General features: G+C 46.7%; 2 protein-coding genes and 1 pseudogene across 2 annotated transcripts in view; 2 read left to right on the top strand and 1 right to left on the bottom strand.

Moving 5' to 3' along the window:
• The window catches only part of LOC123055144 (peroxisome biogenesis protein 22), a gene marked incomplete in the record, with an annotated part of 4,698 nt that extends 4,493 nt beyond the window's left edge, over positions 1-205 (bottom strand). Inside the window, 1 exon segment of the mRNA XM_044479095.1 lies at positions 1-205.
• Positions 206-6,255: 6,050 nt separating this feature from the next.
• On the top strand, positions 6,256-9,417 carry LOC123055143 (phytosulfokine receptor 1-like). Its single transcript, XM_044479094.1, has one exon. It carries the CDS (start codon positions 6,886-6,888, stop codon positions 9,169-9,171), a length of 2,286 nt encoding a protein of 761 aa, XP_044335029.1. The 5' UTR covers positions 6,256-6,885; the 3' UTR covers positions 9,172-9,417.
• A 611-nt stretch (positions 9,418-10,028) lies between these two features.
• LOC123056105 (phytosulfokine receptor 2-like) overlaps positions 10,029-11,736 on the top strand; it is a 34,995-nt pseudogene continuing 33,287 nt past the window's right edge.

The raw sequence follows: 11,736 nt of genomic DNA, 5'->3' as shown, positions 1-11,736 counted from the left end.
GGGGCGGGGCCTGGGCTCGATTGCGTGGCGCAGGGGCCTGGGGGAGGCGGCCGATCAGGTGGGGTGGGTGGGGGGGTCGCCGGATTGGCAGGGGAGTAGGAGGAGGAGGGGGGGCGCGGAGTCGTGTGAGGCGACCGGGGCCAGCGAGGCGCGGCGACCTGTAGCACCTGTGCTTATCTTCTTCGCGGGGCAAGGAAGAGCATTCTCTTCTGCTTTTGGCCCCGAGCTGGAGTGGCCTCGGTGCTTTGAAAAAGAAAATTCCTCTTCGTTCAAAGATTTTTACGCAATGACAGTTCATCAATTTTTTTTTTCAAAACTTATATATTTTTAAGGGTAATGCTATTTAAGCGAAAGTTGGCTTAAGATGCACGGCAACACGAATGTTTTTCGCGGCAATGTGTTGGGAGGATGACAACTCTTTCAAGCGAACACGGCAATTCCCGCAGCAATTCCTCTGTTTCCCAAAAGTTATCGTGTGTTTGTGAAGAAATTGCTATGTGATTTCGAAGAATTTGCCGCAAAAAAACATAGGAAATTGTCGTGCCCCACAACGAACGTTATCTGGCTATTGTGGGGTCCTTTTTTAATACTACCTCCGATCCATATTACATGTCGCTCTAAACAGGATGCATCTGTTTGAACGACAAATAATATGGATCGGAGGGAGCACATAGTTTTTTCCGATTCAAAGCAGTGAATCGTCCAAAATTCATATAGGTTGATCTTTCATGCAACTAATCCATATGATTTTTTCCCAGTAGTAAGAGATTAGGCTCTTTGAAATACTTTGTTCTTTCGGTGAAATTTTATAACAGATCTGATCTTTTCATAAAAAATACTAATATGAAACGGAGGGAGTAGATATCAGCAACGTGAGAAGCTCCATCAATCGGGGGAGTGTACGCCGGTGTATACGGTTTTTCGTTCATTTTTGTGTGTGAAAATGATCCATATTTATTACCAAAGTTCATAGGAGTACAAAGCATTTCAAACATAATAAAAATTACATTGAGACTCCGAGACCACTGAACAATCACTATTGCCGTCAGAACAAGCCGCCGACGCGCCACTGTCGCTGCTCCCCTATCGCAGCGGGCTTGACCTTGTCAATGACAGTTGGGAAGTTTTCATGAACGTGCCCCTAAGGACCAACGCCTTGGAACTGCAATCGTCGGTGTTGAACCCTTGAGTAAACCTGAAACACCTGGAGCAAAACATCTCCACATGGTGAGAAACGCTAACCTCACCGCCCCAAGGAGACAGCAGAAATCTACACAGGAGCTCCGTCAAAATACGTTTGGATGGACAAACGCGAGGAGGATCGGAGCCCGAAAGACAAACACGAAGTAAAAGCGGAGCAATCCGCCCGAGCGCCACACATGCGAGGACTAAAAAATCCTAACCAAAACTACTAACCGGGGCTGAGGCACCGGGATTCCCCTCCCCGCCACGGCCCATCGGAGCGGCAGGCAGAGGGGAGCTGAATGCACGGGCTCGCCAGCAAAGTCTGGGGGGGGAGAGTTTACCCTAGCCGTCAACGGATATGGGAGAAAACTGCCAACTGATCATTTCTTTCCTTGATTTAGCGGACATGAAAGATAAGGAGGGGTCTTTAGGTGAATTAAAAAAGGATTAGACATCAGAGGGAAGGTCCTACTTGTTTTTTAAAAGGGTGAGAAATGAAAAAAAATATGGTTTAATATTGATCCTTCATTGTAATTATGTTTTTTGCGGGTGATCGCAATTATGTTTTCATCACTTTATTAATCTCTTATCAATTCTCACCCACCAAACACGATAAACTTCCTAAACTTCTTCCTCAAATCTCCCCACAAAATTTCCACCGTATGCCAAAAAATGAGGGAATGAAAAGCCACATCATATATCTAATCCCACCGAAACTCCGTGCTCTAAACTCCCATCACTTCACAAAAGTTACCAAACCAAGTGGTATGGATTTTGAATATGCTAGAACCTTTTTTTTGCGCAAAGGCCTAATGCAATAAGTTAAGTATCACAGATCCTTAGAAACACATCCTTATGAAAAAATGAGGGAGGGGGAGTTTTCTTCTTCCCGCTCCACCGGCGGCACGCGTGAGCATAGCTCAATACCGCCTCCGGTCCTCGGCATCAGCGGAGCAAATTTTTTAAAACCCAGGAGCTCGTAGAAGAAAATCGCTAACGGCCCCGATATGTGAAGCAAAACGCCGCCCAGAGAAAGAAACGACGACAAGGTCGTGTAGAAACCTCAAAGACTATGAAAGCTGGTCAAATTCAGACGGGTCCACCGAAAACCTAAACCGATCGGATCTCATAACACCGTAGGAGAGACATCTCCACACGCCCTCTGCCGATGAAAAATACACCAATGGAACGGGATAGAACGAGGAGAACATTATTCCTACACTGGGACAACGTCGTTGTTTTGCCATCCCAAGCCAAACACAAAGACTCCTTGAAGAAAACCTAGAAAGATCACCTATGCCGTTGTACGACTGGTCCATGTCTGATGTCGAGCTTGTCGTCGTACAAAACCATGCACCGACACCCTCTTCTTCGATGACCCATCCAGGGCGGGCCATTGATGAAGATGCTGGATCCCTTCGGCTGCCGCCGACTTCACCAACGACGCCGTCGCACACCTCCCAATGAAGGCCTCCGCTCGAGCACCCTGCATCGCCTCCACAATAGGACTCCTCGATCTAGACCTCCTCGCCGTCGCAGGCACTGCGCGGGCTTTGCCTGGTGACGTGCCCTGGTGGCGGCGAGAGGGGCAAAGGACGGGTGGCTGCTAGGGTTTTTCACTTGCCTGGTTGGTCGCGTATTCTTCTCATGAAAACGATTCGATCTCGCGTGAATATGCTAGAACTTGGTCATGCTTGTATGCAAAAATTGAATACGCTAAAACTAGTTTGAATTTAAGTTAGGAACCACACCATGTTATTAATTCAATCTTGATTTATAAGTTCGAAATCTTTAGTATGGTTTGCTCTTTGCTGCAGTCGAGTAGAACTTCCCTACGGTGCGACCGGTCGCTATGCTACGAAATGAAACGCGCGACCCCGCCACCGCTCCACCAATGCCGCCGCCGCCGCCGCACCCGTCGCGCCTCGGCTTCCACCCGCTGGAGCCGGCGCTCTCCGCCGCGGCCGACGCGCTGCACCGCTCCTGCCCGAGCTCCCCGCGCCGCGCCGTCCTCCGCCGCGCGCGCGCGCTGCACGCGCTCCTCGTGGTCTCCTCGACGCCCTCCGCGCCCACACCCGGCACCTTCATCGTCAACCAGCTCCTCGCGCTCTACGCCCGCCTCTCCGCGCTCCCCGACGCCGTCGCGCTCCTCCGCTCCGCGCCGCGCCCCAACGTCGTCTCCTTCAACACCGTCCTCTCGGCCCTCTCCCGCGGAGCCCCGCGCCACGCGCCGCAGGCCTTCCGGCTCTTCGGCCAGCTATGCGCGTCCGGGCTCCGCCCCACCGCGCCCAGCCTCTGCGCCGTCCTTCGCGCCGCTGGCGCGCTGCGCGACGGCCGCGCGGGCGCCCTGGCGCACGCGCAGGCCGCGGCGCTCGGGTTCCTCGCCAGCGACATCGTGCCCACCGCCCTGCTGCAGATGTACTCAGAGTGCGGGGCGCCGCGGGACGCCAACCGGGTGTTCGACGAAATGGCGACGCGGGACGTGGTCGCCTGGAACTGCGCGATGCACTGCAGCGTGCGGTACGGCTACCTCGGGCGTGCTTTGGGGCAGTTCTGCAGCATGGTGAGGGGTGGGCTGGCACCCACCGAGAGCACTCTCTCGTCGGTGCTCAGTGGGTGTGCACGCGCTGGGGATAGCCGTGGGGGGCGCGTGCTGCACGGCTGGGTGGTGAAGTCGGAGGGGCTTCATCCTGACACGCCGCTGCAGAATGCGCTGCTCGGCATGTACTCTGGCTGCGGTGATCTGGACACTGCGTTGCATGTGTTTGAAAGGATTGAGACTCCCGATTTGGTGTCATGGAATACTCTGATTGCTGGGTTCTCTGGTACTGGGGATGGATGGAGTGCCATGGATGCTTTTGTACGGCTCAAGGATGCGCGGTTTGGCGAACCGGTTGTCCCTGATGAGTATACATTTGCAGCTGTGGTGTCTGCTGCTGCTGCTTTACCTGCAATGCATAGTGGAATGCCACTTCATGCTGAAGTGGTCAAAGCTGGGTTGGAGACCAGTGTCTTTGTAGGTAATACATTGATCAATATGTATTTTACAAACGGGGAGTCAGGCTCAGCACGAATTTTGTTCGATTCCCTTCCCGAGAAAGATGTAATTATGTGGACCGAGATGGTTGCAGGCCATTCTTCGTCAGGCGAAGCTGAATTAGCCTTGAAGTATTTCATTAGCATGCTTCAGGAAGGGTACAAGGTCGACAGCTTCTCTCTCAGCAGTGCTTTGAACTCCACAGCAGAGTTTGCAGGTCTTAAGCAAGGAGAGATGCTCCATGCTCAAGTGGTAAAAAGTGGTTATGAAGGGAATATCTGTGCCTCCGGAAGCCTGCTTGATATGTATGCTAAAAATGGTGCTCTCCAAGGTGCCCATTTGGTGTTCTACACCATACCAAAGCGAGATTTAAAGTGTTGGAATTCCATGATAGGGGGATATGGCAATTACGGCAATTCAGAAATGGCATTTAAGTTATTTGGTGAGATGATTCGTGATGAGCTGCAACCTGACCATGTAACTTACATCTCCCTCCTTTCAGCATGCAGCCACTGTGGACTAGTTGAGAAAGGGAAGTTCTACTGGTTTTGTATGATGACGGATGGTATTATGCCAGGATTCAAGCACTATACTAGCATGGTGAGTTTGTTGGGTAGGGCAGGTTTATTGGAGGAAGCAGTTGATTTACTGCAGAAATCCCCATTTGCCAAGAAATGTCCTGAACTATGGAGAATTCTGCTAAGTTCCTGCGTAGCATTAAATGATTTGTCTGTTGGTATTCATGCCGCTGAACAGGCACTCGCGCAAGACCCAGATGATATGTCGACACATGTATTGCTTTCAAACCTTTATGCTGCTGCAGGCAAATGGGACGTTGTAGCTGAAATTAGGAAAAAGATCAGAGGAATGATGGTTGAGAAGGAACCTGGGCTGAGCTGGATCGAGATAAAAAGTACGATTCATGTGTTCTCAGCAGATGATGAATGCCACTCTCAGATCGATGACTGTCGTGGCGAGTTGCTTCGACTTAAGGGGAACATGGAATTGTTGTATAGTTCTGAAAATGAATTGCTTTCAAGTGGCTAAGTTGCCATGAATATATTTCAGTGAAAGAGCATTTGACTTGCTTTCCTTTGAGGATTGATTATTGATAAGGACCCTCGGGTGAGTTATTAAGATTAAAAATACGGTGCTTGTCTTCTCTGCAGTGCTGAAGGTTGGAAAGGGCCACCCTAATGATTGAAAATATAGTTGTGAAAATGATCTGCTACCAAGTGGCTAAGTTGCCATGAACAGATTTTGCTTAGAACTTAAAAGCGGTTTTGACTGCTTTCCTCTGTCACGGCTACTAATCTGGCTTATAATAAGAATTTGGGTGTAACAGCTAAGCAAAAGAAATGAGAAGGTTTACTTATCAAGGGACAATCTATCAATTTAAGGTTCCAACTTAGCACTGTTACCACCATTGGATCAAAGAAGGTTTACAGTCAAACTGCATCAAACAAGTTACCGAGGTGGAAGTAACACAGTAACCAAGCATAAGTCCGACTTATGTTTGGTTCCGCCAGAGACTAGGTACATACTAAGCACTGGATTGATCAGCTGACAAACAATTGCTCGAGTCTGCTTATCAAAAGGGAGAGAGAAGTTTGAGCCGATGCTTTGGTGTCTCTTACATAATATGTCTGTTTGGTTCTGTTTCAGTCTATCTGTGATCGCCAGCAGAATTTTGAGCTATAATTTTATAGAGCAGAGATACCTAAATGCCCTGTGGTGCCCTTTTTTAGTGTTTCAAAGAAATTGATGTTGATTGTTGAGTAGATTATTTTGACAAGGGCTTCTTGAGTTTACACATTAATCATTTGTCAGGTGTGCTCGCTGCTTCTAGGAAAGACACGCGCTGCTGAATATTAAAGGATACAGAGTAAGACATCCCAGAGATTATACTGGAATTGTTCTAACAGAAGACAAAAATGTACACCTTAACTAAGGGCATGGAAGTATGAACCACAGTTACCTGTCCCAGTCAAGCCCTTCCCAATCATTTAAGCTTCCTGAGTTTACACATTAATGTTACCGGGCATTTAGACTGTCTCATTAATTATTTTTCTTTGGTTTCTGAACTTAGTACATATGATTTTCCATACCCTTATCAAGACAACTAAATATGCTGAAGTTCTAAATTAAGCGACTTCTTATGGTTGGGTAAACGTATCAATCCATCATTGCTTAGGAGGAGGGCCACAGCTGCAGCAGTGCAGCAGGTTAGGAGGGAGCCACGGCTGCAGCACTGGGCCCAGGAGGGGACATTGACTCTTCCAAGGAATAAATATAAGTTAGGATTTGGCACCGTTAGTTACTCTGTCTCTGTCTCTTAGTCTCTTAGTCTCTTAGTCTCTCTCTCTTTCTCCGACAGCGTTGGTGGAAATTTTTGGTCTTTTTGATATCATATTATATTTATTCATGGGAAATGGAATGACGTCGTCATAGACTTTGAGGATAGCACCCGTAAAAGTTTTATGTTTCCCCACACCAATTCCTCAGTTTCTGGTCATTTATCAGGCTTTCTGTACAACGGTATCTCCGAGGCAACAGGTTCGGTCTTTCCTTGTTTGTGTGTTCTTGATTCTTGAATCCATGCACCCTTGTAATAAGGTGTGAGTTTGGCCAAGATTTCCTTCCCAAGTCCTTCCAACCTGTTCATGCCCTGCAGCAAGGTTTTCTACTTTCACCGCCTCCTCTCGCTGAAGATGGGAGGCTATTACTGCTTGTTTCAATTCTTGCTCATCTATGTTCTGCTCCACGGACATCGCAGCTATTCTCTGAACCAGGCATGCCACCCCACTGACCTGGAGGCACTTCTTGCTTTTTCCAATGGCTGGGACAGGAAGGGCGCCAAGCTCACCGGATGGCATCCCAACGACACTGCATGCTGTTTCTGGACCGGCATCTCCTGTGATCTTGGGAGGGTTGTCGGGTTGGATCTCTTCAACAAGAGCCTCCATGGCGGCATCTCCTCCTTGATCACCTCGCTCGATGGCCTCGTGACACTAAACCTCTCCTGCAACTCGTTCCATGGTCAGCTACCAGAGGGACTTGGCCAGCTAGCGAGGCTGCAGATGCTCGACCTCAGCATGAACATGTTCTCCGGGCTGTTCCCGGTGAGGGAAGATGGCTTCCTAGCTATTGAGATGGTGAACATCTCCTTCAACAAATTCACTGGACCGCATCCTACGTTCCCTGGCGCGATGAACCTGGCGGTTCTTGATATCTCTAGTAATACCTTCTCTGGTGGCTTCAACACCAGGGCCCTCTGTGTTGCGCCAGTCAAGGCCCTGCAATTTTCCAGGAATGAGTTCAACGGTGAGGTCCTCACCGGCTTTGGCAGATGCAGGATGCTCGTGGAGCTCTCTATCGATGGCAGTGGCATCACTGGGAGTATCCCCGGCGACCTGTACACGTTATCAGAGTTGAGGAGGCTGAGTTTACGGGAAAATCAGCTCTCTGGTAGTCTCAGCGAGTACCTGGGTAACTTCTCTCAGCTTATTCATATCGACCTGTCATATAACATGTTCACTGGTGTCATCCCTGACGTGTTTGGGGGTTTGAGGAGGCTGGAGTTCTTAAACTTGGCCTCAAATTTGTTCAGTGGCACATTGCCTGCCTCCCTATCGAGCTGCCCTATGTTGAGGGTTATCAACCTAAGGAACAACTCGCTGTCAGGTGAAATTGCCCTAGACTTCAACTTACTGCCAAGGCTGAATGTTCTGGATGCAGGGAGCAACATGCTGAGTGGTGCTATACCTCCGAGTCTCATGTGGTGCACCGAGTTGAAGACGCTGAACTTCGGAAGGAACAAGCTCAAGGGGGAGATACCAGAGAGCTTTAAGCATTTGCGATCCCTGTCACACCTCTCACTTGCTCAAAATGGCTTCACCAACCTGTCATCGGCATTGAGGGTCTTGCAGCACCTACCCAAACTGACGAGTTTAGTGCTTACGAAGAACTTCCATGGTGGTGAGACATTTCCAATGGATGGCATCCGTGGTTTCAAGAGCTTGCAGGTGCTTGTCCTTGCAAACTGTGCACTCTCAGGCATGATCCAGCCTTGGCTGCAGAACATGGAGAGCCTCAGAGTGCTGGACATTTCATGGAACAAGTTGAATGGAAAGCTCCCATCATGGTTAGGCAATCTGAATAGTCTCTTCTATGTCGACCTGTCAAACAACTCGTTTAGTGGGGAACTCCCCAAGAGCTTTACACAGATAAAGAGTTTAATTTCAAGTACTTATTCAAGTGAGCATGCATCAATAGAGGACCTCCCATTATTCATTAAGAAGAATTCAGCCGAAAAAGGTTTGCAGTACAACCATGTGAGCAGTTTCCCTCCGGCGCTGATCCTTTCTAGTAACTTGCTTATTGGGCCAGTCTTGCCTGGCCTTGGGCATCTTGTGCAGCTCCATTTACTTGACTTAAGCTGGAACAACTTCTCAGGGCACATTCCTGACGAGTTGTCAAACATGTCCAGCCTGGAAGTGCTGAATTTTGCCCACAATGATTTAAACGGGAGCATACCATCATCTCTATCGAAGCTGAATTTCCTCTCCAAGTTTGATGTGTCATACAACAATCTCAGTGGAGATATTCCAATAGGGGGGCAATTTACCACATTCACAAATGAGAGTTTTGTGGGCAATGCTGCACTATGCTTTCTTCGGAATGGCCCCTGCTCTGGAGAGGCTCCACTTGAAGGAACTGGAAATGATGGCACCAATACTGTATCTGCAGTGTCTGCGATGACATACATCACTGTGGAAGTGGGATTTACTTTCGGGCTTTTAACCTTCTGGAACATACTGTTTTTTGCAAGGGCTTGGAGGGCTGCGTATTTTCTGACGGTTGATAGGTTCTTTGATATGATATATCTAGTGACAATGGCGAAGGTGAACAAGTTCAGAAGAAAATGGGAGGATAAAGATCATCCTTGAAATAAGTCACCTGTGGCTCTTCACAGTTCTCACCTGGAAGCAAATGTTCTTTACTATGCTGTCTCCTTTTTTCTCACCTTATGCTATCTTCTTTGCTTCCGCCTTGGGTGTCATTACCTGGAAAGAGTTAGCAGCAGGGGTTGTGTGGTTATATTTTGAGTTCCTCTTCATGTTGAGGACAATATTGTTTGTGATATGTATTGATACAATAAAATTTATGAACTGTATGGTGGATACTGATCTGAAGACTTCGTTGTTCTCTGCGTGCAGCAGTACAATCTGCTGACCCTTTCTCTATCTGTTTTGCTAATCAAAGATGGTGCATGTAAAAATATTGGTTTCTTCCCCTTACATTTTTTTTAGTTTCTCATGACTACTTCTGGAATTTTGGTTTGTTTTATTCTGTGTGCGACTGTTGTTTAGGGTTGTTCTAGCTTTTGGAAGGTTTAACCGATTACATTTTAGCAAGGCTTTTGATCCTGTGAGGAGGTGAAAGAAAAGAAAATGTTTTGTGAACTCCTACAGGAAAAAATGTGTCAACATAAACATTGCGTTAAAACCTCTATGCTTCTGCAGGAAAACATGCCGTTGCAGCTGAAACTAGGAAAATACCCAGAGGGTTGATGGTTGAAAATGAACCTGGGTTGAGGTGGATTGAAATTTAAAATGCAATTCATTTGTTGTCTGCAGATGATGAGTGCCACTTTCACATAGATGGCTGTCGCGGCGAGTTGATTAGACTTAAGGGAAACATGGAATTGTCATATAGTTGTGAAAATAAATCCCTATCAAGTTGCTAAGTTGCCATGAATATATTTCAGTTAAAGAGTAATTAAGCTGCTTTCCATTGAGGGCTGATGGTCGATAAGGACCCCGGGGGTGAGCTGTATTCAGATATAAAATATGGTTGATGCCTACAGTGCTGATGGTTGGAAAGGACCCTAATGGTTGAAAGTGTAGTTGTGAAAGACTTGCTGCTAGGTGGCTAAGTTGCCATGAACAAATTCCAGTTGGAAGTGGGTTTGACCGTTTCCTGTTTCCCGGCTACTAAGGGCGTGGGGTTCTAGAGTTGTTACCTGTCCAAGTCAAGCCGTTCCAATCATGTAAGCTGCCTAGGGCCTGAATATTTCTTCCTTTTTTGATGAAAGCATGGCATTAGACTTTGATTCATTAAGTAGTTTCCTTTTGTTTCAGAACTTACTACATATGATTTTACATGTCCTCACCAGAGCAACTAATAATTCTGAAGGTTTAATTAGTGAATTCTTTTAATTGGTTAATTGGGCAACCATATCTATGCATCATTGATCTCTTAATACAAGTATACATAGTTTTGTTGTGCTCATGTTGCACCGAGGAATCACAGTTTAGCTATGATATGGGTTAATTGCTACCTAATGGATTGCTTAAAAATAGGAAGGTGATTAATAGAGTTCAAGTAATCTTGTTGCCAGTTAGAATTTGCACAGTCCAGCTTGATAGGGCAACAAAACTGCCTACAAATTTTGTTTTCATATTTGTACATGGATCTTACATAATTCTTTAGCCCTCATTGATGTATCCAGTAGCTAATTCACCAGGTGGAGGAATTAGGAATTTGATATGATCCGCGTTGAAGTAGCAGGACATACTTATTTACATGGTGATTATTCTCTAAATGATCTTCGACATTGGTTTCATTATTGAATGGAACTTGCATTAAGTTTCTTAATTAATGCTGATATGTAACTTGCATTATTCAGTTCATTGTTCGGCCCAAATAATCCAGTCGTAGTTTTACGGTACCTAAAGTAGTAGAAATAGTCAACCCCTCCTAGAGTGCCATAGGTCTATGCACTGGGACACTGAGTCAATTGTTAGGGAAACTCGGAGGAAATACTAGGATGGGACCGCTTATAGTAAAATTATCTATTTTTTTACCAAATCACTGGAGCTGTCTTCTAGTAAGGAATACACTGTTCATTGCCGTTGACTTCGAAAACAGCAACCAAAAAGTTTGCTGTTAAGCTTGAACTATTTCCATTCTTTTGCAGTCCTCTTGCGGTTGCTATTTGTCAGCTTCACTTGTTCCTGATGCTTGGTTTCATGCAGCTTTGTATGAAAGGTGTTAGTTTAGCCCAGAGTTCTTTCCCAAGTTTTCCAAATTGCTCATGTCCGCCAGAAACATTTTCTACTACTGCATGTTCCACTTCTTGCTTATGTACTTTCTGCTCCACGTGCATGTCATTCACTCCTTAAACCAGACATGCAACCCCACTGACCTGGAGATGCTTCTTGCTTTTTCCAATGGCTTGGATAAGGGATGCAGGCTTGTCGAGTGGTGATATGTAACTTGCATTTCTGCAATTTATTTTCCAGCCCAAATAATCCAAGCGTAGTTTTTGGTACCCAATTTATAGAAATAGTCAAAGCCTCCCAAAGTCCTGTAGGACTTGGGTTGCTGAGTCTGACAGTTAGGGGAACTCGGGAAAAAAAGAACTAGGAAGGTACGACATATATTAAAATAATATTGTTTGACTAAGTCATTTTTTTGTGGGTGGGTGGGTGTGTCCGCGTGTGTGTTTG

Source organism: Triticum aestivum, chromosome 2D (assembly GCF_018294505.1).
Source record: "Triticum aestivum cultivar Chinese Spring chromosome 2D, IWGSC CS RefSeq v2.1, whole genome shotgun sequence".
Classification (NCBI taxonomy): Eukaryota; Viridiplantae; Streptophyta; class Magnoliopsida; order Poales; family Poaceae; genus Triticum; species Triticum aestivum.
Note: the sequence above shows the minus strand (reverse complement) of the source record. Positions and strands in the feature narration are given on the sequence as shown.

Excerpts from the sequence above, each read along its gene's own strand:
- LOC123055143 (XM_044479094.1), top strand. The coding sequence starts at position 6,886 with ATGCCCTGCAGCAAGGTTTTCTACTTTCACCGCCTCCTCTCGCTGAAG.